This window comes from Eschscholzia californica, unplaced genomic scaffold (genome assembly GCF_041429995.1).
Source record: "Eschscholzia californica isolate CP2 unplaced genomic scaffold, dmEscCali1.0.p SCAF_5, whole genome shotgun sequence".
Classification (NCBI taxonomy): Eukaryota; Viridiplantae; Streptophyta; class Magnoliopsida; order Ranunculales; family Papaveraceae; genus Eschscholzia; species Eschscholzia californica.
In genome coordinates this window covers 437,465-459,443 of record NW_028238472.1, presented here as the reverse complement: position 1 = coordinate 459,443, position 21,979 = coordinate 437,465, and the positions used below count along the sequence as shown (strand labels likewise).

The 21,979-nt window shown below is 35.8% G+C and overlaps 4 protein-coding genes across 6 annotated transcripts; all 4 read left to right on the top strand.

The window, feature by feature from the left end:
- Positions 1-1,384: 1,384 nt before the first annotated feature.
- Positions 1,385-3,785, top strand: LOC147535913 (large ribosomal subunit protein eL19y-like). Its single transcript, XM_086640626.1, has 5 exons — positions 1,385-1,699; positions 2,111-2,233; positions 2,656-2,969; positions 3,388-3,440; positions 3,543-3,785. Exons 1-5 carry the CDS (start codon positions 1,588-1,590, stop codon positions 3,565-3,567), a joined length of 627 nt encoding a protein of 208 aa, XP_086496752.1. The 5' UTR covers positions 1,385-1,587; the 3' UTR covers positions 3,568-3,785.
- Positions 3,786-4,564: 779 nt separating this feature from the next.
- Positions 4,565-7,622, top strand: LOC147535912 (Tetratricopeptide repeat (TPR)-like superfamily protein). The gene is made up of 8 exons (XM_086640625.1): positions 4,565-5,101; positions 5,192-5,258; positions 5,357-5,396; positions 5,513-5,645; positions 6,265-6,336; positions 6,481-6,561; positions 7,077-7,138; positions 7,254-7,622. The coding sequence occupies exons 1-8, from the start codon at positions 4,784-4,786 to the stop codon at positions 7,321-7,323; spliced, it is 843 nt and encodes a 280-aa protein (XP_086496751.1). The 5' UTR covers positions 4,565-4,783; the 3' UTR covers positions 7,324-7,622.
- A 3,326-nt stretch (positions 7,623-10,948) lies between these two features.
- LOC147535911 (putative protein phosphatase 2C 34) lies at positions 10,949-14,787 on the top strand. 2 transcript variants are annotated; one of them, XM_086642173.1, is made up of 6 exons: positions 10,949-11,453; positions 12,450-12,696; positions 12,926-13,237; positions 13,587-13,704; positions 14,038-14,261; positions 14,396-14,787. In XM_086642173.1, the coding sequence occupies exons 2-6, from the start codon at positions 12,454-12,456 to the stop codon at positions 14,588-14,590; spliced, it is 1,092 nt and encodes a 363-aa protein (XP_086498299.1). In that variant the 5' UTR covers positions 10,949-11,453; positions 12,450-12,453; the 3' UTR covers positions 14,591-14,787. The 2 variants fall into 2 exon arrangements, with proteins under 2 accessions (XP_086498299.1, XP_086498300.1); XM_086642174.1 differs by having other exon boundaries at positions 10,997-11,453; positions 12,438-12,696.
- A 3,501-nt stretch (positions 14,788-18,288) lies between these two features.
- Positions 18,289-21,952, top strand: LOC147535910 (Pectin lyase-like superfamily protein). Of its 2 annotated transcripts, XM_086639234.1 has the most exons (7): positions 18,289-18,472; positions 18,581-18,660; positions 19,467-19,784; positions 19,983-20,103; positions 20,237-20,411; positions 20,510-20,580; positions 20,889-21,952. In XM_086639234.1, the coding sequence occupies exons 2-7, from the start codon at positions 18,649-18,651 to the stop codon at positions 21,557-21,559; spliced, it is 1,368 nt and encodes a 455-aa protein (XP_086495360.1). In that variant the 5' UTR covers positions 18,289-18,472; positions 18,581-18,648; the 3' UTR covers positions 21,560-21,952. The 2 variants fall into 2 exon arrangements, with proteins under 2 accessions (XP_086495360.1, XP_086495359.1); XM_086639233.1 differs by lacking the exons at positions 18,289-18,472; positions 18,581-18,660 and having other exon boundaries at positions 18,907-19,784.
- Positions 21,953-21,979: the final 27 nt, after the last annotated feature.

Below are 21,979 nucleotides of genomic sequence, written 5' to 3'. Positions count from 1 at the left end.
CAAGGACACAAATCTCACTGTTTCATATACACGGTCAAGAGTGACTAGCATGCAAACTATATGTTAACCTTCGGACCAAGTCAACATCCCGAATTCAATCTTTGTACCCATAGGTGGGATCAGGTGATCCAGCTTTGATGTAATCTTGAGCAAGTAACTTTGTTTTTCTTCCTTTTTACTAAAATCCAACTTAGGTGGATCAACCTCCATGAACGTTCTAGGTTGGCTATGAATTTTCACAGTGTAACTCGATGCACCATTGTCAATGTGTGTGGTTGTTCTCAGTTCTCGTAACATTAATCTCGCATTTCAATGATTTACATTACCAAATGTAAATGTAACAGATATGGGTGGGTAATTCAGATCCCAATAATTCAAATTCTTGTTACATTTTACTTATTTGTGAGTTATTTGTCTTATGACACTATAGGTATAGTTAGAAGCACAGAGAAGACCAAATACCCATAGGTTCTTAGATCATGTACACTATCAGGTTGATTGGCGTTTCCAGGATCCACGTAACCAGATCCCATGTCCTAGACCGTAGATGTACGAGAAAAGCATCTATCTTTTTTTTTGTTGAAATAAGAAAAGCATCTATCTACTAAAATATTGAAATGATAAAAAGACCTCATTTGAATTTCAAAATAAAAATGAGCTTCAACCCCTTTTTTGATATAATTTTAAAACATCCAAATTGAATATTTTGCATGATCGTGCATATCAACCTTCTGAACTACTAACAACGTAAATTGTGACACATGTCATCGCAACTTTATTTGCTATAGTGGATGTGAGATTCTTACCAACCTTAAAAAGGAATAATGTTTTGACGCTTAAAAAAATTTGGTGGGAATCTAACTGGTATCAGATGTGGTCTATTTTATTTTACGACATTTTATCACAATTGCTAAAAAATAAACGGGCTTTCACACGTGGAACTTTACTCACCAACAAAAATTCAAACTAGGGAAGATATGGTTTTGATATAAAACCTTTTCTCGCTCTACAAAAAAAAAATTCATATAAAAGTCGCCTCTCATTTTTTACTCAAACTCAGACACTCTTGGCACTTCTCGTCCATGTTGTTCTAGCCCAACACAAAAAGTCCAGTCTGAGTGCCTTCAGACTTGCCTAGTCTGTGGGACAGGAAGAGAAAAAACGAGCCTCAGTAAATAACAGGGGCACTTCTCCAATAAAAACTCTAACGGGTGAATTAGGATTTTAATATAAATCATTTCTCACTTCACAAAAGAAAACCTTTTTGATATAAAAGGTGCCCTTCCTTTTTACTCAGGCCCAACTTCACTCACAATTTTTCTCGTGCTTTTCGGTCTGACCACAGTGCATGTTGTTAAAGTCCAACACGTATTAGGCCTAGTCCGAGTGCCCTCGAACTCGCCTAGTCCGTGGGGCGGGAAGAGAGAGAGCGAGTGTGAGCAAAAAAAAAAAAAAAACACAGGGCGCCTAACCAAATAAAAATTCTAACCGGGGAGCTAGGGTTTTGGTATAAAACCTTTTTATCCCTCTACAGAGGTCAGAAGGAAGAAGAACAAGAACTGAAGCAGAGGAAGAAAAAGAAGAAAGATGGTATCTCTGAAACTTCAAAAGCGGATGGCCGCCGACGTACTCAAGTGCGGTAAAAAGAAAGTCTGGCTTGATCCTAATGAAATCAGCGAGATTCAAGTGGCTAACTCTAGTACGATTCTTAACCTATTCTCTCTCTTCTGATTTCTTCATTGGGTCATTTGGTTTGATGTGAAGTATTGATCTTTATTACAGTTACTAAGATTAAATCCGATTTCATCACCTGGGTATCTTTTATTTCATGATTCTGATAACTAATTAGATCAATCCAGCTCCACCACTAATAAAACAATCTAAAACTCAAATTGGGGGGAAATTTGATTGATGAATTTTATAGCATTAGAAAAAAACTTTCTGAATTTAGGGTTTACTTACTTTGGACTTGGAGTTTGTATATTCACTGGTTATTGCTGTAGTAATAGATTGATATTCCTGTTTTTCATGTTTTCGATGTTGTTATACTAGCTAGGGTTTATGTTTCTTATGCATAAGGGTTCTTTTTGGGGGTGGTTTCTGTTTGTAGGGCAAAACATAAGGAAGCTTGTGAAGGATGGTTTCATCATCCGAAAGCCGACATGTATTCACTCTAGATCACGTGCTCGTAGGATGAAGGAGGCAAAGAAGAAGGGTCGTCACTCCGGTTATGGTATAGCTCTTTTTGTAGTTTCAAGCTTTTTGGATTAGGTTTAGTGTATTTTGATTCTTTAGGTTTAGATTTCCGATTGAAATTGTGCATCTAAATCTGAATATGATTCGTATGTTATGTTCTTTTTACATATTTTAGATGAATTGATGCATCTTTATATCTCTTTGATAGAAATAGATTGTAAAACAAGTCTTTTTTTTTAGTTCATATATGTATTATAGCCGAAAAAATTGTGCATTTGAGATGAACACGTGTCTAATATAACTCAATTAGATAGGTGAATAAGGAAACACTACCAACGATGGTAATTATATTCTATGTTTGTTAAGGCATTTAGGACTAGGTGGATCTCTTTTCGCCTTCTTTTAAGGAGTTGTATGTTTATAGGTACTAGGATAATTTGGAGGTTGTTTTCTGAACAGGTAAGAGGAAGGGTACCCGAGAGGCAAGGTTACCCACTAAGATTCTATGGATGAGGAGAATGCGTGTGCTTAGACGTTTACTGCGTAAGTACAGGGAATCAAAGAAGATCGACAGACACATGTATCATGATATGTACATGAAGGTGAAGGGTAATGTCTTTAAAAACAAACGTGTGTTGATGGAGAGTATTCACAAGTCAAAGGCTGAGAAGGCTAGAGAGAAGACATTGGCTGATCAGTTTGAAGCTAAACGTGTTAAGAACAAGGCTAGCAGGGAAAGGAAGCATGCAAGGAGGGAAGAACGTTTCGCTCAGGTAAGATAATATCATCTGCCAAACTCTATTTCAAACTAGTCCTTTGTTTTCAACAGTTTTTTATGTCGATCAATATGGTGCTTGAGATTTGGATACCACTATAATAGAACGATAACTATGTGAATCAGTTTGGTTGTGGTTCGAATCACATAGAAACATATTCACTTAGGGTCAAATGAACTTGGGATTTCGGCATGTCGGTTCTTTATTCTACTTTTGGAAACTTAACCTTAGTAGTATTCTTGTGTTTAACCGAGACTCTAGATCTTGCATACGAGATGTTCACGTCTTCTACCCTATAAACAGGTCATTTGTGTGATAAATCAAGACTGCCTATTTTATACATTAGTCTGCATTTTCTATTTATACTTCGGATGAATAGGGTCTGAAGTTACAATTTTGATCTAATCCGCAACAGGGACCCGTTGAACGAGTTGCACCCACTGTAACACCTACACCTCAAGCAGCCGGGTAAGGAAGTTTTGGTTTTTGCAGTTTTATGTTAAAGTGAAATAGCATTTAGATAAAGGTCTCTCTACTAACACGTCAAATGTTTTGAACTTGGTTTTGTAGGGGAGCTAAGAAAGCCAAGAAATGAGAGAATCTAGCTGCAAACTTTCAATAGCTTATAAGTTCGAGTACTTCGTATTAGGTTTTGATCGTAGTGAAATAACTTTTTTCAGGAGAAAACCTTATGTTCGTTTTATTTCTTTTCCTTCGTATGCAGAAAGAAGACTTGAAGTTTTGGATTATGGAACTTGGTTTAATTCATGTAGTCTCTTTACCTTTAATATCTAATTCTAGATGTCTTGTTCATGATGCTGTAAGATGAGATATAATGGTGTCAGCCAGTACCAAGTTTGAGGCAGTCTGGCCAGACCATGAACATCAAATATAAGGCTAACCCAGCATTAGGTCAAACCATTTAAGATCTTGTTGAAGCAAAGATTTAACTTTTTCCAAGAAGTAATAAACCAAAAGAATAGGTCAAAAGTTTGAATGTCGTCGATGAGTTTTGTATAAAACATATTGTTAAAGAAACTTCACACATCTCAAAAGCTACTAACAATTCAAGGTAAAATCGGAAAATGGCATTGCACTCTTGCTATAGGCAGAAGTGGCTTTAGTTGCAGGTTCAACGTGCACGTGGCTTGGTACTCGGAGGAAAATCAGAAATCGAGTCTGACCCATGTCTACTAAGCGAGTTGGCTCTGTGGACTCGACATTACGAACACCCATGTCGAGTCTGCCTAAGTCAAGTTTCAGGTGTGCATTAGTGCTACAAACTCGACATTCTGGTCGCTCATGTCTATTAGTCGGGTTGGCTTGGGTTCGTCTGCATCGAGTTTCAAGTGTGCACGAGCACGACATACTGATATTTCAGACGCCCATATCATATCTAGTAGCCGAGCTGGTTCGGTTCTCCCAAGGTCGAGTTTCAAGTGTACACGAGCCACAAACTCAATGTTTCAGTCTCCCATGTCCAGTACCCAAGTTGTTCTGGGGTTGCTCGAGTCGAGTTTCAAGTGTGCACGAGCACTACAAACTCTGCATTTCGGGTGATCAATGCTAGTACCCGAGTTCGCTCGGATTTACCTGAGCCGAGTTTCAGGTGTACCACGAGCATGACAAAGTCGAGCATTTCGGATCGGTTTTATGGACCAACGTTTTTTCCCGCTCTAGTACTTTGGCGCGCTTTTATTTGTTCCATTCGTTTTTTCTCCTTCAAATCCTTATCCTTTCTTCTCTTCTCTTCTTCTCTGTCTCATCAAGAACAAAAACCCTAATTTCAACTTCCCCCTTACAACACAGCAATGATTCCTTCCATACTAAACCAGCAATTCACTAGTTCTTCCTCTTCTTGTTTCTACTTCTGTTACTCTTCTTCCTTCATTCCTCGTCATCCTTCTTCAACATCAAACACACTCCAAAACCCTAACAACAAATCACTCTTCTTTCATGGTTTTACTCCACCCAAAATGCAACATCACCAAACCCTAACCCTAAATCCATTATTATCTCGTCGATTGTTCTTACCATCCGTATCTGGAATCTGGGATGCTTTAACAGGAGGGAATTCTTCGCGGGATGCTTTGATTTCTATCCGAAAAGGAATGGTTCTCTTCAGACAGGTATAAATTTAAATACCCATTTCTTGATTAGTTCTAAAAGGATTTAAATTCTTCTAATTTATTTTCTTTTGATTTTTCATGATTTGTAAGGGTGATGTTTCTGGGTCTATAATGGAGTTTGATAGAGCTATAGATTTGGATCCTCGCCAAAAGGCATGTAGGTTAATATACTTTACTTGGTGGGTGTTCATAATTTTTCGTAAAATTTGTTGAATTTGAATTGGATAATTTGTTCTCTTTTATGGTTCTTATCAGATTTATGGCAAAGAGGGCTTTCTTTATACTATCTAGATAGGTAGATTCTGTTCTATTTTTTTTTTTTTTTTTTTATATCTTTGCTTTTCGATCTCTTGTTTTTATAAAATGATCTAAGAATGAAGTTTGAACGTGGTAATTAACTAATTATTGTAGATTTGAAGAAGGGGCGGAGCAATTTCGATTAGATGTCGCACAAAATCCGAATGATACTGAAGAATCCATATGGTGTTACTTATGTGAAGCTCAACTTTATGGAGAGGAGGAAGCTAGAAGGAAATTTTTGGAGGCAAGTCTATGCTTGTTGTGTATTTCGCTTGTTTCTTGCTTCTTGAGTCTTCTTGAATATTATAAATTATGCTAGATTTGCTCGTAATTAGGTTACGTAGCGCTTAATGGAGTATTTGGTCTTTGTTCTGTAATCTCTCAAAGAATGCATAAAATGGTTGTTACTTTTCCGAGATCTCATTAAGCGATGTGGGATAATGCTAATACATCCACTAATGTCAGGGCTGGAGTTACTCGGAACTCCCCCTCCATGCAAAGTTAAGGTTACTAAGTCTCGACTCTCGGCCCATCCTCGAAACACTAGCTCTGGAAAAGTTTATATTTCACAAATTCCAATGCTTATACATTGGGATACAATTATCATATGAATGGAATATATGATCTACTGATGTTTGATTGGAGTTGAGTTATTTGAAGGATTTATATTACCTTATCCCTATATTTATTTGGGAAGCTATGCTTTTTTCCTATGTTCAACTTCTTGGTTTCCTTTGTATGCGTCTACTAACCACTCGGGTAGATTATGTATCCATTTGTTTTCCCAGTTGCTGGCTTGTGTCCTTTTCATGTTCTTGTATAAACATCGACAAAGTAAATAAAAGGGTTTTCTAATAATGCAGGTTGGTGTTGATCCACGGCCTGTCATGCGTCAAGCCTATAATTTGTTTAAAGATGGTGGTGATCCAGAGAAGGTTTGGACTTTTTTTCTAATAGTTCTTTGGAATCATTATATTAAGATATAATGCATATTACAATATTAGACAAGCGTAGCGATATGGTTTTTTGTTCTCGCCTTTCAGAAATTTCACTAACCAACGTATAATTGTTATCTACAGCTTGTTTCTGCATTTGTACAAGGGAAGGAACATGAGCGTTTTTATGCTTCTTTGTATGCCGGGCTATATTACGAATCTCAGGTTAGCAATTTTTAATTCTTGTTTATATGTAGTTCTCTTTGGCGTCAACGAATGAGAAAAATCTATAAGCATTATAATCTGTTAGGAGCTCCTTTTGGTGAATACAAACTTCTCATTTGTATACTAGTCCAACCAAACTTCTAATCGTATCCAAAATGGGCGTATATGTTACAAACTGGCAGTTTACTTCGTTTTGGAGAATCTTCAAGATGATGAGTTTATCATTAACCAAACCACTCTATTTGGTGATACTATCGTGTCTTGTTTATCGACACTTAAGTCGTAGAGAAGATCGTTAGCGAAATTTATATTAGTTGTGTCAGGTGGTCTTGAGCCTCCCTTGCACTTATAAACTGACCCCTCGCTCCTAGCTTCTAGAACCAATGTGGGATTATTCTAACAATTTGAGTTCTCACGATTACCTGAATCATTTGTCAGTCTTCAATACGTTTACCGTATAAACAAGAGAGATTTTAAGCTTACTCATGCTAGTTATCAAATCTTCCCTGGTGCAGAAAAATCAAGAAGCTGCAAAACTTCACATACTTGCTGCATGTCAGACCCCTTATGGATTGAGGTTTTCATGCTTGAATCTGATCCTCATTTTACTGTAATAGATGAGTCCGAGTAACTGTTGATTATGTAATTGCAAGAAACTAAACTAGTCGATCGACTTTCGTTCTTTTTTACAGGTCTGACGATTATATGGCTGCCCTTGCAAAGGTTCATTGCATTTGTCGAAACTGGAATCCCAATAAGTGAGTAATCATTGTCCTGTGTTTTGAAGCTTGCCTTGTTTCCTGAGTGCTTGATCACTTGGAGAGTTAGTTCTTGTAAAAGCTAAGAACACATATTACCGAAAAATGCTTCAACTTTTAGTATCATATGATTCATATTATCGTTTTCTCTTCGTGTATACTGTATTTACTATTGTTTGTAAAGTTTCTTTCCACTCTTTCTGTCTTATACCCGTTCATGTTATTGTTTGAGTGGTTGTACTTTTAGTGGTTCTTCAGGACTCGCTTACAATTTTGAAGAAAGTTCCATTTTTATTGCTCTCAGCTCTATGATCTTGATTCAGTTATGTTCATATGTCACAGACTGTTGTAAGCATTAATGCATTATTCTTTCATCGATAATTCCTGCTTGGAACCTTGTTAGGTCCGAGCGCAGAAAACATTAGCCCTCGGTCCTTCAGCCAACAGCAGAGGTCCAACTCTGTTTTGGTTCCATCCAGCCCGGTTGAAGCTTTCGGCCGAAAGAAAGGTAGTCTCTTCATTTCTCATAATCTCTTTTCAGACATTTTCCTCTTACCCTTTGTATCTCTCTCCGAAAGGACCCATCCCATTGTGAGCTATTACTTGGAAAATGCTAAGAATAGTAGAGGTGGCAGGTCCAAGCCATAGCAACCAGCAAGTTATTGCCGTGTCTAATGATTAAGTCCTTCGGCGGTGGCTATGTCTGGAACAGGTAAGTTGACTGGAATTTATTTTCTGACTTTTATGGCCCCTTGTGAACTACTACTGGGTGCGTCTGTAAGCGCACTCCAAAATTGCTCTTGGGGCCCCCGTCAGTAGGCGCGGCCCGTACAGACCCAAAAGTTCTCTTGGGGACTCTGAGCGCAGCTCTTGACTCTTCGTGGGCTCTTCTCGGTTTCTTATGGATCCGAGCTTGCTGCTTTTGTTTCGTGTCTTCTTCTTTTCGACAGCAAAAGAGTCAAAGACTTTGAAGAGAGCTTGAAGATCCGAGCTCGAAGATAGCCTTCTCTAATCACTCTCCAAATAAGTGAGATAAGACTGTTCCAAAGACAATGGGGGCAGCTAGAAGAATTGGGAGGTCATTATCAAAGTAGCCGCCCCACCATAAATTGCTTGGTTTGGTGGTTGACAAGACATCATCATCTATCATGTCTAAATTAGATTCTCTCATTCGAGGAGGTTTCCTATGTTAGATTTATTGCAATTATGTCATTCAATCTTGCAACAACTACCAACTATACATTATACTTCAATGAGTCATGGGCCATGGTCGGCCTTCTTAGGTCATAGAGTTTGACCTCATTAGATTTTTTTTTTTTCATCCAAAAATGGAGGGAAATGTATTATGGGTATGGATAATTCAACTTTGTATACTGACCCATTGAGAAAAAAAAAACACTCAAACTTGACAAGATTGATGGGCCATTGACAAAAAAAACACTCTCAAAAGTTAACTTTGTTGACCGACGCGAGAGATCGAAATAGAACAATTCAATATCTCAATCTAATTAATTCAATACAGACCACTCAAATCCGAGGATGATGTACTACTAAGAATATATTTTGATTGAACCTTAGGTGTTGTTTGTTTTTTTGTTATTCAGATCTGAAATCTGAATTGGTCGCTAATTCAGATTTTCAGATGTTTGTTTTTTTATTTATCAAAATCTGAAATTTTGTCTGAATGAGTTTGAGGTCTGAAACGGCTGAATTAAAGTCCATTATTTTCAGACTTTAAAACAAGTCTGAAATGTGAGCATAATGTCTGAAATATGCTTAATGACACAAACACCCTCATAGATTAGAAAAAAATCTCTTTTTCAAATGTTTAATCACCATCGGACCACCACCACCAAAAACTGACCGCCGCCTCCACCAAAAAACCAGCGGCCACAACCACAAACCAGCGGCCACCACCACAAACCAGCGGCCACCACCAAGAACCACAACACACATACTTAGTAAAGAATATATTTTAGAGAAGTGTTTTATATTTACTCTCTACACCAACACACATACTTCAAAGAACAGTTGAAGTATGTGTGTTGGTCAGGATGTAGAGAGTAAATATAAAACACTTCTCTAAAACTGTTCGTTAAAAATTATTAGTGGAACAACTACGAAAATTATGTTGGTACAATCATTTGAGTAATTTTATTTATCTTTTCTATCGGGTTGGTCGGAGAAATTTGATTACCACGCAAAACTTGCCTCCTTCAAACAAAAGCTTCCAATTTGACATAAGTATTGGATTTGTGAGATCTCATTATTTCCTAGGGACTTAGAAATTTTGTTGGAACAAAAGTTGTCTACCTAAATATTATTTTTGTTTCATTTGACTAATATTTCACTTTTTGGTGGTCCAATTTTTAATTCTTATCACACACTAATAGATATAGAAATCGGCTCTAGACTTTTTTTTTTTTTTTTATGAAATAATCGGCTCTAGACTTAAAGGTTTCATTGCTCTTTTGGGGAACTATTCATATTCGAACATGTGCTTAATAACACGCTTTTCGGTTAGTAATTTTTAGACCGGAACTTCGTGTCTTTAATTGTTTAATTTCTTTTTAAAAAAAAAAAGTTTATGGAAGAAAAAGAAAATAAAATTACAAAGAATAATGATACACAAAGCTAAAAATCAAAGTGTACATTAAAACTAAACAAAATCAACTGTGTTCAGGTTCACTTCTTTTTCTCTTTTGAAAATTTTTTCCAATCTCTTCATGGATGATTGATTCATTTTCAGATGTAAGTCTATTTTTTCTTTATGTTCCGTGTATCCATTTTCAATTAGACATCAATATTTTTTCTTTAAAAGTTATAACATTCGTTTACTGTTAGTTATCTCTCGATTTCTTTAAATCAGGTCGGCCCAATTTGTACGTAGACGGCCCAAGCCAGCTGTGTTGTATCTCGACTTCAAACTGAGTTTGATTTTGAGCCCGACTGACCCGTCCCGACAAAGGGTTCGAGTTGGGGTAAAAATTGTGTTTTATATTTTGTTTAGATTGCCCTCGTTCATTTTTCAAAGTGGATCCGCCCGAACCGACAAACAACAGTTATTAACACTATGAACACAGAACTCTAAGATCTCAAAATGATATGCTATCATTTCACCAAAAATAGTTTTAGTCCATTTGTAGTATTCTAAGCTTTTGCTTTTTATCTAATCCCACTAATTAAGCTTAGCTAAGCAGTAGAAAACCACTTAGAAAATTGTTTAGCCAAATCTAGTCAGAAAGTAGTTTTCTGTTAGATCTAAACAGAGTAATTATAGTCATCTGAGACATTAATAAATTACACAAAGATGATAATAATAATTATTAGTAGAAAGTTACACCTTATTTAAAAATGAGAATCTACTTAATTAATTAGATATAAATGATGAAATATTAGTTGAAGATGCCTCTAACCGGAAGGATTCATTAAATTATTTGAGAGAGATAATTTAAACAATATTTCTAAGTAAACGAGATAACGTATTAACAACTACTACAGTAGATAGTGATATACATATAAGAAATTTATTAATTTCGTACGTGATGATAGTAGAAACGACATTTTAATTAGTTTTTTAAACATCGAAATCGTTCTAAACAAGACTACCTTGCATAGTCGGTTATGTAATACTAATATCTTTTTTTATGGAAGACGTTGATACGAACGAGTCGTTTGTCTCTAGTTTCATCCTTTCTCATACATTAAATCCGTTAGTACTAATCCATATTTGTTAAGATTTGTTAAGATACTAAGTAAAAACAGTTATAAGTACTTTTCACAAAAAAAAAAAAGGGTTACTTTTTAGAGCCAAAAGAGCTTAAAAGCGTACAAATAAACAGAAAGTTTCACTGTTTTCTCTATACTATAGATGATTTGTTTTCTTCTTCTCACTTTCTCTCTCTCTCTCTCTCTCTCTCTCTCTCTAGAAGTTAAATGAAGAAGAAAGATAGGGATGGAGTATAAAACAGATCTAAAGAAGCTTTTCATTTTCACAATCACAGCTTTTCACAGCTGTGTTTCGTCAGATTCCGGCAACTCTTTCCGGTGATTATTCAACTATTTCCGGTGGTGTCAAATTTCAGATTGTCTTTATCTCTCTAACGCCTCTTCTTCGTTTCCGATATTAACAAGGTATATAGCATTTATTATTGTTCTTCATCTCTCTAACTCTGATTTTCGCTTTCCAATTTCTTGTTATATGAACTGTGAATTTCGGTTAATTTTTAAGCTAGTTTCGTGAAAATTGGAGTTGATTTTATACTTTTTTGAAAAATTTCCGATGATTAGGAAGGAAAAGCTTGAGAATCTTGTAGTGTTTGGAATCGGTATATTTTTTTTGTTGAAATTTGGAATCGGTATATATAGATACTGAAAGGAATTAGTCGGAATTTGATTTCGTCCGCTTCTTTAAAGAGTTGTTTTCAGATGATTCAATAGGTTTCAGGTGAATCTGGAGTTTCTGTTAATGGTGAAGAAGATGATGTTTCTGCTTGTTTCGAGGATTTGAGTGTCTGAATTAAAAAAATGAAAAGAGTGAATCTGGATGGATATAAATAAAGAATTGGATATAAGTATAATTGAAAAAGTTTTTTAGATTCTTCTATACTTTTTAGTTTATTTTGTTTTTGATCTTTGAGATCATTAGGTTTAGATAGTTTGATTTCGAATTATTCTATTGATCATATAGAAGGAGTTTGAGTATTAAGATTGATTTCAAAATATCCAAAGGAGAACGTAGTTTATTATCGAAAACGAAGTTTATTAAGTTTCATGATTGTTGATAAATCGGAAGTTATGAACTGAATAAAGAACACAATGACGTTTTTGACGTGAAAGTGGCGTGAATCGCCATCCAACAGTTTGGATTTACGCCAATTTCATCAACAAGAGAGAAAGTTGCGTGAATCCAACGGTTGGTAGCGATTCGGGCCAAAAAATCCGGTCCCCATGTCTTTTTCCATATCGACGTACATGGCTATAAAGTATTATTCTCCACAATCGTGGGCTTGATTAGTTACATTGACTAGACGCCACTGAATGATATACGTAAAACTCACCCGTATTAGTCTCGATCCTTAGATATTATAATAAAGTTGCTAACTAAACGATGTTAAGATTGTGTTGCAGATAAATGGGGCATTTTTCATATTTGTTCAATGGATTGACAAGAACATTCTCCGTCAAGAAAGGAAGAGATTGCCCTAACAAATGCGGAGAGGATGTTTCTGAAATTATGGCTAAAGAAGCGAAGAAAAACGATTTAATACTCCGTTCTTCGGGTGTTGTTAACACGGAAGGTTCGAAAAATCTTGCTTCTGCTTTCTCTAAGAGAGGAAACAAAGGAGTGAACCAGGATTGCTTCATAGTGTGGAATGTGAGTTTTCCCCCTTTACTGTAGTAGTTTCTTACTTCGGGTTGTTGTGAGAATAGTCCCACATGGGAAAAGGGTACTGCAATAACCAACAATATAATATATCTAGGTCCCCTCCAGTCTATTGATTGCTTTTGAGTTGGATGACCACAAATTTGGCCTGAAATTTAAAACTGTAGAAGTGATGATGCAATTCATATTTGAGAAATGTTCTTTTGTTTTTGGTTTTTAGGAATATGGAAACCAAGAAGACATGATATTTTGTGGGATGTTCGATGGGCACGGCACGTGGGGGCATTATGTATCAAGAGAAGTCAGGGAAACAATGCCATCTTATTTGTTTTGTAATTGGCAGGAAGCTCTTGCTCAAAATTTGCTTAGTCTAGATTTAAAAGACTTGGGATTAGATAATGAGAATCATGATTTTGAGTTATGGAAACAATCCTACATAAAGACTTGTGCCATTATCGATAAGAAGCTGGAGACGCATCGGAAGATTGATTGCTTCAATAGTGGAACGACTGCTTTATCGATCGTCAAACAAGTAATGACCAATCTCTTATTACTAATTTTTGAAAATATATTGGTAGAAATTTAGTTTTTTTTATACCTGTTTGTGATTATTTCTTGGAATTGCCCGTTGAAATGTTTGTCTACGAGGTCGTCCCTTTTCTGTTCTGCTTAGGCCCACACATGTTTTTCTCTGTATTACCAAATAAGCTTAGTGTTAGACTTGAAAGCATCTTCAAACTTAGCTTAGACATATCTAACTTCTCTTAGGTCATGTGAAGTACTGTTAGACCAAAACACTCGTTGGGGACTTAGTTTGCAACTCTTGGTTTCTTTTATTCGGTTAGACTTATAACATGAATTATCTCACCTTGTTTTGCTAGGGTGAACTCATTGTTATAGCAAACGTTGGCGACTCTCGTGCTGTATTGGGTACTATTTCTGATGACGGCAGCTTGGTTCCTGTTCAGCTAACTATTGATTTCAAACCATGCTTACCTCGTAACCTCTCTCTCTCTCTCTCTATTATATATATATATATATATATATATATATATAAAGGAAATAAATTTAGAAATATTTCTGTTGAAATGACCAAAATATTTAAATTTTCATGCCTACCAAAATTTCAATTGAACTAAGTTTCTCTTGACAATGCCGTGTCAAGGGAATAAAATTCGAACTAGTTCAGTCGAAATGACAGAAATATTTCCATTTCCATGCGTACGGAAATTTCCACTGAAACCGAAATTTCATTCCTTCAAACATGTATAAATACTATCATGTGCAGCCTTTATACTTTATCTGAACAACTCTATATTTTTTCGAATACAGAGGAAACTGAGCGAATAATGCAGTGCAAAGGACGGGTATTCTGTTTAGAAGATGAGCCAGGAGTTCATAGAGTATGGCTACCGAATGTCGAAGCACCAGGACTGGCAATGTCAAGAGCCTTAGGAGATTATTGTGTTAAGGACTATGGTGTTATATCAGTTCCTGAAGTCACACAAAGGGTTATAACAAGTAAAGACCAGTTTGTTGTTCTAGCTACTGATGGGGTATGTATTTTACAACTGACATTACCAAAACTTTTACATATCATCATATATCAACATTTGAATGCTCGATTTCCATGAAAACGTGTATAGGCAAGAAGTAAAGCGAGTCGAAATCTTATTTGTTTCTTTTTCAGGTATGGGATGTTATTTCAAATCAAGAAGCAATTCAGATTGTTTCTTCAACACCAGACAGACGAAAAGCAGCGAAACGATTAGTGGAATGTGCAGTTAAGGCATGGAAACGGAAAAGAAGAGACTATGCTATCGACGATATTTCAGCTATATGCCTTTTCTTTCACGCCTCTCAAACGATTAGCCCTGTTAGTTAGTAACCGAAGCAGGCAAGAGAGCCAAGAAGGTACTTACGGCGATATTGTTTAGTTTATGAATCATTAGAATTATGATTATATGTATATGAGTTCAGGAAAAAAAACTATCCCTTGATTATTTATAGGGTGTTTACATATTAGTGTGTAAAATAGTGAAGATTATGGTTAGCAATATGAAGATTAATTTTGTTAAGAAATGAGACATTTATTTGATCAAAAAAAAAAACTCTAAGCTTAAGCGAATAGTTATACTATGAAAAAGCAGAAAACTAGTGATGAGATTGTCCATTCTAACTGAACTTCGGAAAACTAGTAATGAGATCGTCCATTCTTAATCAACCTTCTGAATATCAGTCATATTGTTCTAGATTGCAGCACCCACTGGGGCTAATTGACCTAGTTTCCACAGGATACAAGGTTTTCCTTCGAGGATGAGGTTACGTTAGAAGGGTTCTCTGCCTAAATAATCTAGACGTTGTCAACGTACCCAATACGATCTATATAGGTAAGATTGTTATATTAAATAAATTAGGTTAGTATTGGTTTATTTGGGAACTGCTTTGAGGTTTTAGTGCGTAATAGATTTATTAGTCCCACATTGATGAAAAAGATTGGTGGGAGATGATAAGAGTTGTTTAGAATGAAGACTTGGTAATGGGAAGAAATTTAACTCGTGCCTGTCGGGGGTGAAAGGCGACCCGTTAATGATCGTTTAGAGACGACGGATCGTGCCGACACCTACACAAGCGAACACAACGTTTATAGGCGAGCGGGTTGAACCCTACTTTAGGTTTACCCGCCCGTCAATTTTTGGAAGCCACCCATCTTCTTGGGGGGCTCTTACTTCAACTCAAATAGTAACTATTGTCAACTAATGAAAATGTATGGACTCTAGGGTTATATAGTTACAGTTTTTTTTTCCCCATGAAGTAAAAGAAAAAAAAAATTATTTTACACATGTTGAAGAACTAATTGGTGTCACATTATGCTGTTACACATGTCTAACATTGTTATGGGTTATCAAATGAAATGTGGAAAAATAAAATTATACACAGTTATTACATACCGTGACATAAATTGGAGGTGGAGATTCAAAGAGAGAAGAGATGGTAGCGGTGGGAGAGAGTGAGTGTTTCTTATCATTTTCTTTTTTTTTCTTCCCATCTTGAGTTGAAAATCCCTAACACACAAAAAGGTAGAATGATATTTATGTGAAAATATGATATTTATGTGGAAATACAATCAGGGCCGGCCCAAGTATATCGGAGGCCTCAAGCGAAATTAAAAATTGGGGTCTCATACAATGAGATTAGAAAAAAAATTAAATAAAATTTAAACAATGCTAGGAAAAATTCGAACCCTTGACCTTTTATCCAAGATCTAAACTTTTTACCACTAAGCTACGCCTTCAATTATATTTGAAATTGGTTTAAATTATAATTAGTTTTTCGAAAGTTACATACGAAATAGGAAACATGAGGCCCTTGATTATTTGGGGCCCAAAACGACCGTTTTGGTGGCTTTGGTCACGGACCTCCCCTGAATACAATATATTAAATCAAACACGAACTATATGTGAATTCAACCACATTGAATTGCAATTCTTCTTTTATGTTATGTGAGCTAATATGACAAACAAAAATATAATGTCCAATGATGTTATTTTTATTTTTTTTCTAAAAGTGACTCGTATGAATATGAATCATCTCATTCCAATAAACCTACTAAGTATCTAAAAATCTAATTCAACCTACTAAGAGCATCTCCAATGCAACACTCAAATGGAAAAACTTAGAGTGCCACCTAGGATTTTTTGAATTTTTTGTAAAAAAACTCTCTCCAATTGCAACACTCAATTTGGATCTCAAAATAATGTAGCATCATTTAATATTGAGATATCTCAAGAAGAAACTCAATATTTGAGATTTCTTTTGAGGATCTCAATTGGCCACTCAACATTAAAAGCAAATCTAACCATCTAGGAAATGACACCTAAGTTATTTTTAGGTTTTTTTAGAGTGTTGCATGGAGATATATTTTGAATTGGGGATCTCAACATTGACATCTAGGAAAGATAAACTCAATTGAGCCTTGACACATAAAACTATTTGAGTTTTTTTTAAAAATTTGTATTGGAGATGCTCTAAGTATTTTAAAATCTAATTGGAGTGAAATGTACCATTTAAGACAAATTTCATCAAAGAAAAAAGAGACACTAAACTAAAGAAGAGTGTTGGTTATGGGGGTAAGATAGTCAAAAGGAAAAAAGAAAAGGGCGGTTGAGGAGGAGGAGGAGGAGTGAGCGGCGGTGAAAGTAGGTGGGGGTGCACGTAGTGGTTGGTATTAATCTTCTCCGTCTTCTGTCATTTTAGTACAAGACTAGAATAGCCCAGCAGCCAGTCTGGCATTTCTCTCTTATCATTGGTTTATGGGTCCCACTAGTCGTCCTCCTGTCGCCCACATGTGTACACCACCACCACCAAACTCAACACTATTCTCTCTCTTGGTTTTATTCTCTCTCTCTCTCTAGTATGTCTTTTATGTTCTCTTTTTCATTCAATCATTCATGTTAAAGGGAATCCCAAATGTTAGTGTTATTTATTCTCTTCAATCAATCCTAATTTAGCTCACTAGAAAATTGGAGTCCATAGTATGCCAAATGGTGATCTGACCCGCTCCAATTTGTGAGTTTATCTCTCTTTCCATAGGCAGATCAATTAGAGTCAACCACATATTCGACGTATGATCAGTCTAATTTTTGGGTCAATTTACATTCGTTAGGTCTTAATTTTTATTAAGAATATTAATAGATGTGGGTGTTACTCGGAACTAACAACCCAATAAATGTGGATTATATTTGACATATTTTCGACTTAGACTAAAAGTAGCATAGATTCTTATCAGTAAAATTTGGAAGTGTCTTGAAATGTCTACCTGAAAACTCCACACTGATCTAAATACCAATGGTTGATGAAGTGATACCTAAACAAGTTCTTGTAATTTTTTTATTTTTTATTTTGTTAAAAGATTGTAAATTTGTATCTAATTATGATTCATTGACCAACAATCTCTTTTACGAACACCGCGACGACTAGGCTCCAATATTTTTTTCCTTCAACCATCTCTACTCTCTCCCCTCCCCGTGTCCTTCAACTCCATCTTCGTGTCTTTCTTCTCTCCCCCCTCTTGATGATAACTATACTTCTAACAAAGAGATACACTAGAATAAATGAAAAGAGGAGAGAGTTAAAATTTTTGTTTCCATTTCTTTTCGGTTATAAGACCCAAAGAGATGAGGTCGGTCCCTCAGACAACTCGATCACAGTGGATTGACCAAGTCTTTCTCAAAGTCTTTAATCCACATAATCAAACTATTAGTCCCCTTAATAAACTGCCTTGTTTGATGGGGGGAGAGAATGAAGGAGTAACCGATTGAATTGAGAAACATGAGGGATTCCTCTTAACAATAGTCTAAAGAATTGATATCTCCACTTCAAAATTTGCTAAATCCAAGACTAGATTCATTTTGAGCAAGTTCTTTAGGACAGACTGTGTTTCTTATTGTACTATTCTTAAGACAAATATACCCTCAATAACTTCACTCTCTTATCCTTCAAAAACTTGTAAATTATAACACATAAAGAGGGTATTATTGGACAATAAAAATAACAAGAAAGGAAACAAACTGTGGTGGAAAAGGAATAGACTTTGGTAGATCTGCATAACTACAACGTTTTAGAGAGAGAAAGCTGTCTGAAACTCCTCACATTCTCTTCCTCTTTCTCTCTCTACATTTGATAGAGAAGAGAAGAGAGAGAGAGAGAGAAGATTTGTCATCAGCTTCTAGAGATAAAGAGAGAAAGTGGGTAATCAATATTTTTGGTAATGGGAGCTTAAATTGTGTTTTTTTTTTCTTTTGCAGATTTTTTCTTGTCTTTTGAGTTGTCTGGGTATTGATCATCTTCTTTGTTTTTTTTGTTTGCGTTTCAGTGATTTTGATACTGGTGATTATTATATTCTTCAATTGGAACTAAAAACCAGACTGATTCATATTACTCATGAAGAGGCTAGTAAGTATGTTCTTTTAATTTGATTTCTTTAGTATTTGTTCATATGAATCTGTTAATGGTGTTTTTTTATCAAAATTGAATCATGGGTATTAAAGTTTTTTCAATTTTGAGTTGGTGTTTGTATTGAATTTGATTTATATTCTAAGTTTCTCAATAATGGCTTGAATTCTTTGTATGCCCCTGTTTATTTCTTGAGTTTTATTGCAGTTTCTATTATGATGAAGAAGAATGTTAATAGCCAAATTTGGAGGTCTCAATGATCTTAAATTAAGTTTTTTCTAACTATACAACTTTAGAGGAGTGAAGCTGCTAAATTTAATTTGGAGATTACTGATTAGAAGAGTGGAAACAATTAAGATCGTAAAAAGGGTTAAAGTTTGTGAGAATAGTTCGACATGGGAAAGGAGTGATCAAGTAACCAATAGTGAATGTCTAGACTTCTAGTACCAATTGATTTTGAGTTGGATGATCACAAATATAACATGGTATCACTTATCAGAGGTAGGCCCATACACGATAATTGTTTATAAGCAACACATGATCCACATCGTCTGAAAAGAAAAAAGAGACGTGTTAGGCTCAAGATTTACCACGGGTGGAGAGGTGTGTGAGTATAGTCCCACATGGGAAATGGGTGATCTAGTAACCAAGAATATAATGTCGAGGTCTTCTCTACTCATTACCAAATGGTTTTGAGTTGGATAAATGATAATTTGATTTTCCCCAAGTTACTTGGTTTGGGTACTTTTACGAGTTTGGTGTTTCTTTTATCTTTTTTCTTAACTACTTGTTATCTTACTATTCAGTTGGTATTCCTATTACTCCTTTCACTAAGCAATGGTCTTCGAATATATGGAGAAAATGATAATTGGGAGTGCAAATTCAAGAAAACTTTAGCTCCCAGACCTCATAGTGTGTCGATTTTGGAGTTCGGAGCGGTTGGTGATGGGAAAACATTAAACACTATCGCTTTTCAAAATGCCATATTTTATCTCAAGTCATTTGCCGATAAAGGTGGTGCTCAACTCTATGTGCCACCCGGGCGTTGGCTCACTGGAAGTTTCAACCTCACTAGCCATCTCACTCTTTTCTTGGAAGAAGGTGCCGTAATTCTTGGAGCACAGGTAACAATTAGCTACTGTTTAGTATTAGTAAGCTTGAACAATGGACATCCACTAATGGGTTTGACCTAAAACATGGATCTTTCTTGATTTTCTCTCAATTTCTCAAGGCACAGGCAATTAGCTCAATTTGTGCAATTATGTTAAATCTATTCCTATTTGTGGTGTTTTGGTTGTTCCTCATTTTCATTTATTTTGTAGGACCCATTTCATTGGGGAATCATCAAACCATTACCATCGTATGGCCGAGGGCTTGATCTTCCAGGACCTAGATATAGCAGCTTAATAAACGGATTCAATTTGACAGATGTAATAATAACAGGCAAGACAACTCGAAATTTGTAGTTTCCTGAATCATAAATCGTTACGTTTTTTTACTGGCTATCAGTCTCTTCAACATGGTATTTAAAGTTCTTATTTATCACGAGAGACGATTTCATTCATTATTTCTACAGGTGATAATGGAACCGTTGATGGTCAGGGTTCAGTTTGGTGGGAATGGTTCAGTTCTCATTCGTTGAATTACAGCCGCCCTCACCTTGTTGAAGTAGTCGATTCAAACGATATTCTCATTTCTAACCTAACCTTTTTGAATTCCCCTGCTTGGCATATCCATCCTGTTTATTGCAGGTAATTAGATTATATCTTTATATGGGTCGATATTTGTATCCTTTTTGGCATTTTTACGTGAAGAGTCATCTAACAAAAATATTTGTGGTATGATACAGCAACGTGCGAATCCATAATATCACGATTCGTGCTCCGTCTAATTCTCCTGATACATATGGTATAGTGCCAGGTTCGTATAAATTTATCATCTTCCCTTTTTGTGAACTATTTACTTCCATTAGGAGTTTGCTCTATTTGAATTCGATTATTACTTCCAACGATGAACTATCTCGCTTAGTCAAGTCTTTGGTTGTCTTATTGTTTTTGAGATTTGAAGATTCACATCTTTGTAATACGTAAATAATGAATTGCCGGATGATCATATGTCAAATAAGGTGTCTAGAGAACTTGCATCAACCTAGCACTATTCCATAAGTTCATATTCTTTTTTCAGTATCCTAGAGTAAAAACTTATCGCACTTTTAACATTCTTTTCAGATTCATCTGATAACGTATGCATTGAAAATTGCACGATTAGTGTTGGTTACGATGCCATCGCACTTAAGAGTGGCTGGGATGAGTACGGGCTTGCATACGGCAGGCCCACCACAAATGTCCATATTAATGGGGTTCACCTTCAAGCGTCTTCGGGCTCTGGTCTAGCATTCGGAAGCGAAATGTCTGGTGGCATCTCAAAGGTACGGGTTGAACTGCTTCACTTGCACGATTCATATTCCGGAATCAAAATCAAGACCAACAAAGGAAGAGGAGGTTACGTAAAAGACATTGTTATATCGGGCGTCAAAATGGAGAACATTCACAATGCACTTGAAATTACAGGTCAGTATGGGTCTCACCCAGACGATAAATTTGATCCTAATGCCCTACCAATTATCGACAGAATTACCTTAAAAAACATAATTGGCACAGAGATTTCCGTTGCCGGAATCCTAGATGGGATTCAAGAATCCCCTTTCACATCGATATGTCTTTCAAATATCTCATTATCTATGATTCCTAGTTCTTCCTCGTATTGGATTTGTTCGGATGTATATGGGTACTCTGAATCTGTCTTTCCCGAGCCATGCCCAAGCTTGCTAGGCTCATATTCAAATTCTTCCTCCTGCTATTCTTTCCAAGATCTTGATGGTCATGCTGAAATCATATGAAAGTATGAAAAAACGCTCACCATTAAGCTCTTGTACAATTATAAGTTCTTATAATCTTCTGTTTCCGATTCGAGATTCATCTCTGAATTGTTCAAATAAAGTACAGATCTTCATACTTATTTCCTTCAAAATTCGAATTCGTTTGTTCATGTCCTGCAAGTGGTTTCATACCCATTCAATGAATCAATCAGCAGCTTTATGTGTATAGTTTCATTTCTTCATTCTTGGTGTAATGAAATTTTTGGTAGTTTTAGAAGAAAATAAAACAAGACAATGTGGTATTTGAATTTATTATTATTTTTCTTTCTTTTGCTTTTGTGATTTCATTGATTGTTATGTAATTTTAATTTGATCTTCTAGTATCTTAAGAGAGAGAATTCAAGTTGTTGGAAATGTGAGAAGGGTGATCTAGTAACTAAA

Coding starts and splice junctions, on each gene's coding strand:
- LOC147535913 (XM_086640626.1), top strand. CDS start 1,588: ATGGTATCTCTGAAACTTCAAAAGCGGATGGCCGCCGACGTACTCAAG. Junction 1,700..2,110: donor GATTCAAGTGGCTAACTCTA/GTACGATTCTTA, acceptor TTCTGTTTGTAG/GGCAAAACATAAGGAAGCTT. Junction 2,970..3,387: donor GGGAAGAACGTTTCGCTCAG/GTAAGATAATAT, acceptor AATCCGCAACAG/GGACCCGTTGAACGAGTTGC.
- LOC147535912 (XM_086640625.1), top strand. CDS start 4,784: ATGATTCCTTCCATACTAAACCAGCAATTCACTAGTTCTTCCTCTTCT. Junction 5,102..5,191: donor GAATGGTTCTCTTCAGACAG/GTATAAATTTAA, acceptor ATGATTTGTAAG/GGTGATGTTTCTGGGTCTAT. Junction 7,139..7,253: donor CAGACCCCTTATGGATTGAG/GTTTTCATGCTT, acceptor TCTTTTTTACAG/GTCTGACGATTATATGGCTG.
- LOC147535911 (XM_086642173.1), top strand. CDS start 12,454: ATGGGGCATTTTTCATATTTGTTCAATGGATTGACAAGAACATTCTCC. Junction 12,697..12,925: donor ATTGCTTCATAGTGTGGAAT/GTGAGTTTTCCC, acceptor TTTGGTTTTTAG/GAATATGGAAACCAAGAAGA. Junction 14,262..14,395: donor TTGTTCTAGCTACTGATGGG/GTATGTATTTTA, acceptor TTTCTTTTTCAG/GTATGGGATGTTATTTCAAA.
- LOC147535910 (XM_086639233.1), top strand. CDS start 19,347: ATGGTTTTGAGTTGGATAAATGATAATTTGATTTTCCCCAAGTTACTT. Junction 20,104..20,236: donor GACAGATGTAATAATAACAG/GCAAGACAACTC, acceptor TTATTTCTACAG/GTGATAATGGAACCGTTGAT. Junction 20,412..20,509: donor ATCCATCCTGTTTATTGCAG/GTAATTAGATTA, acceptor GGTATGATACAG/CAACGTGCGAATCCATAATA.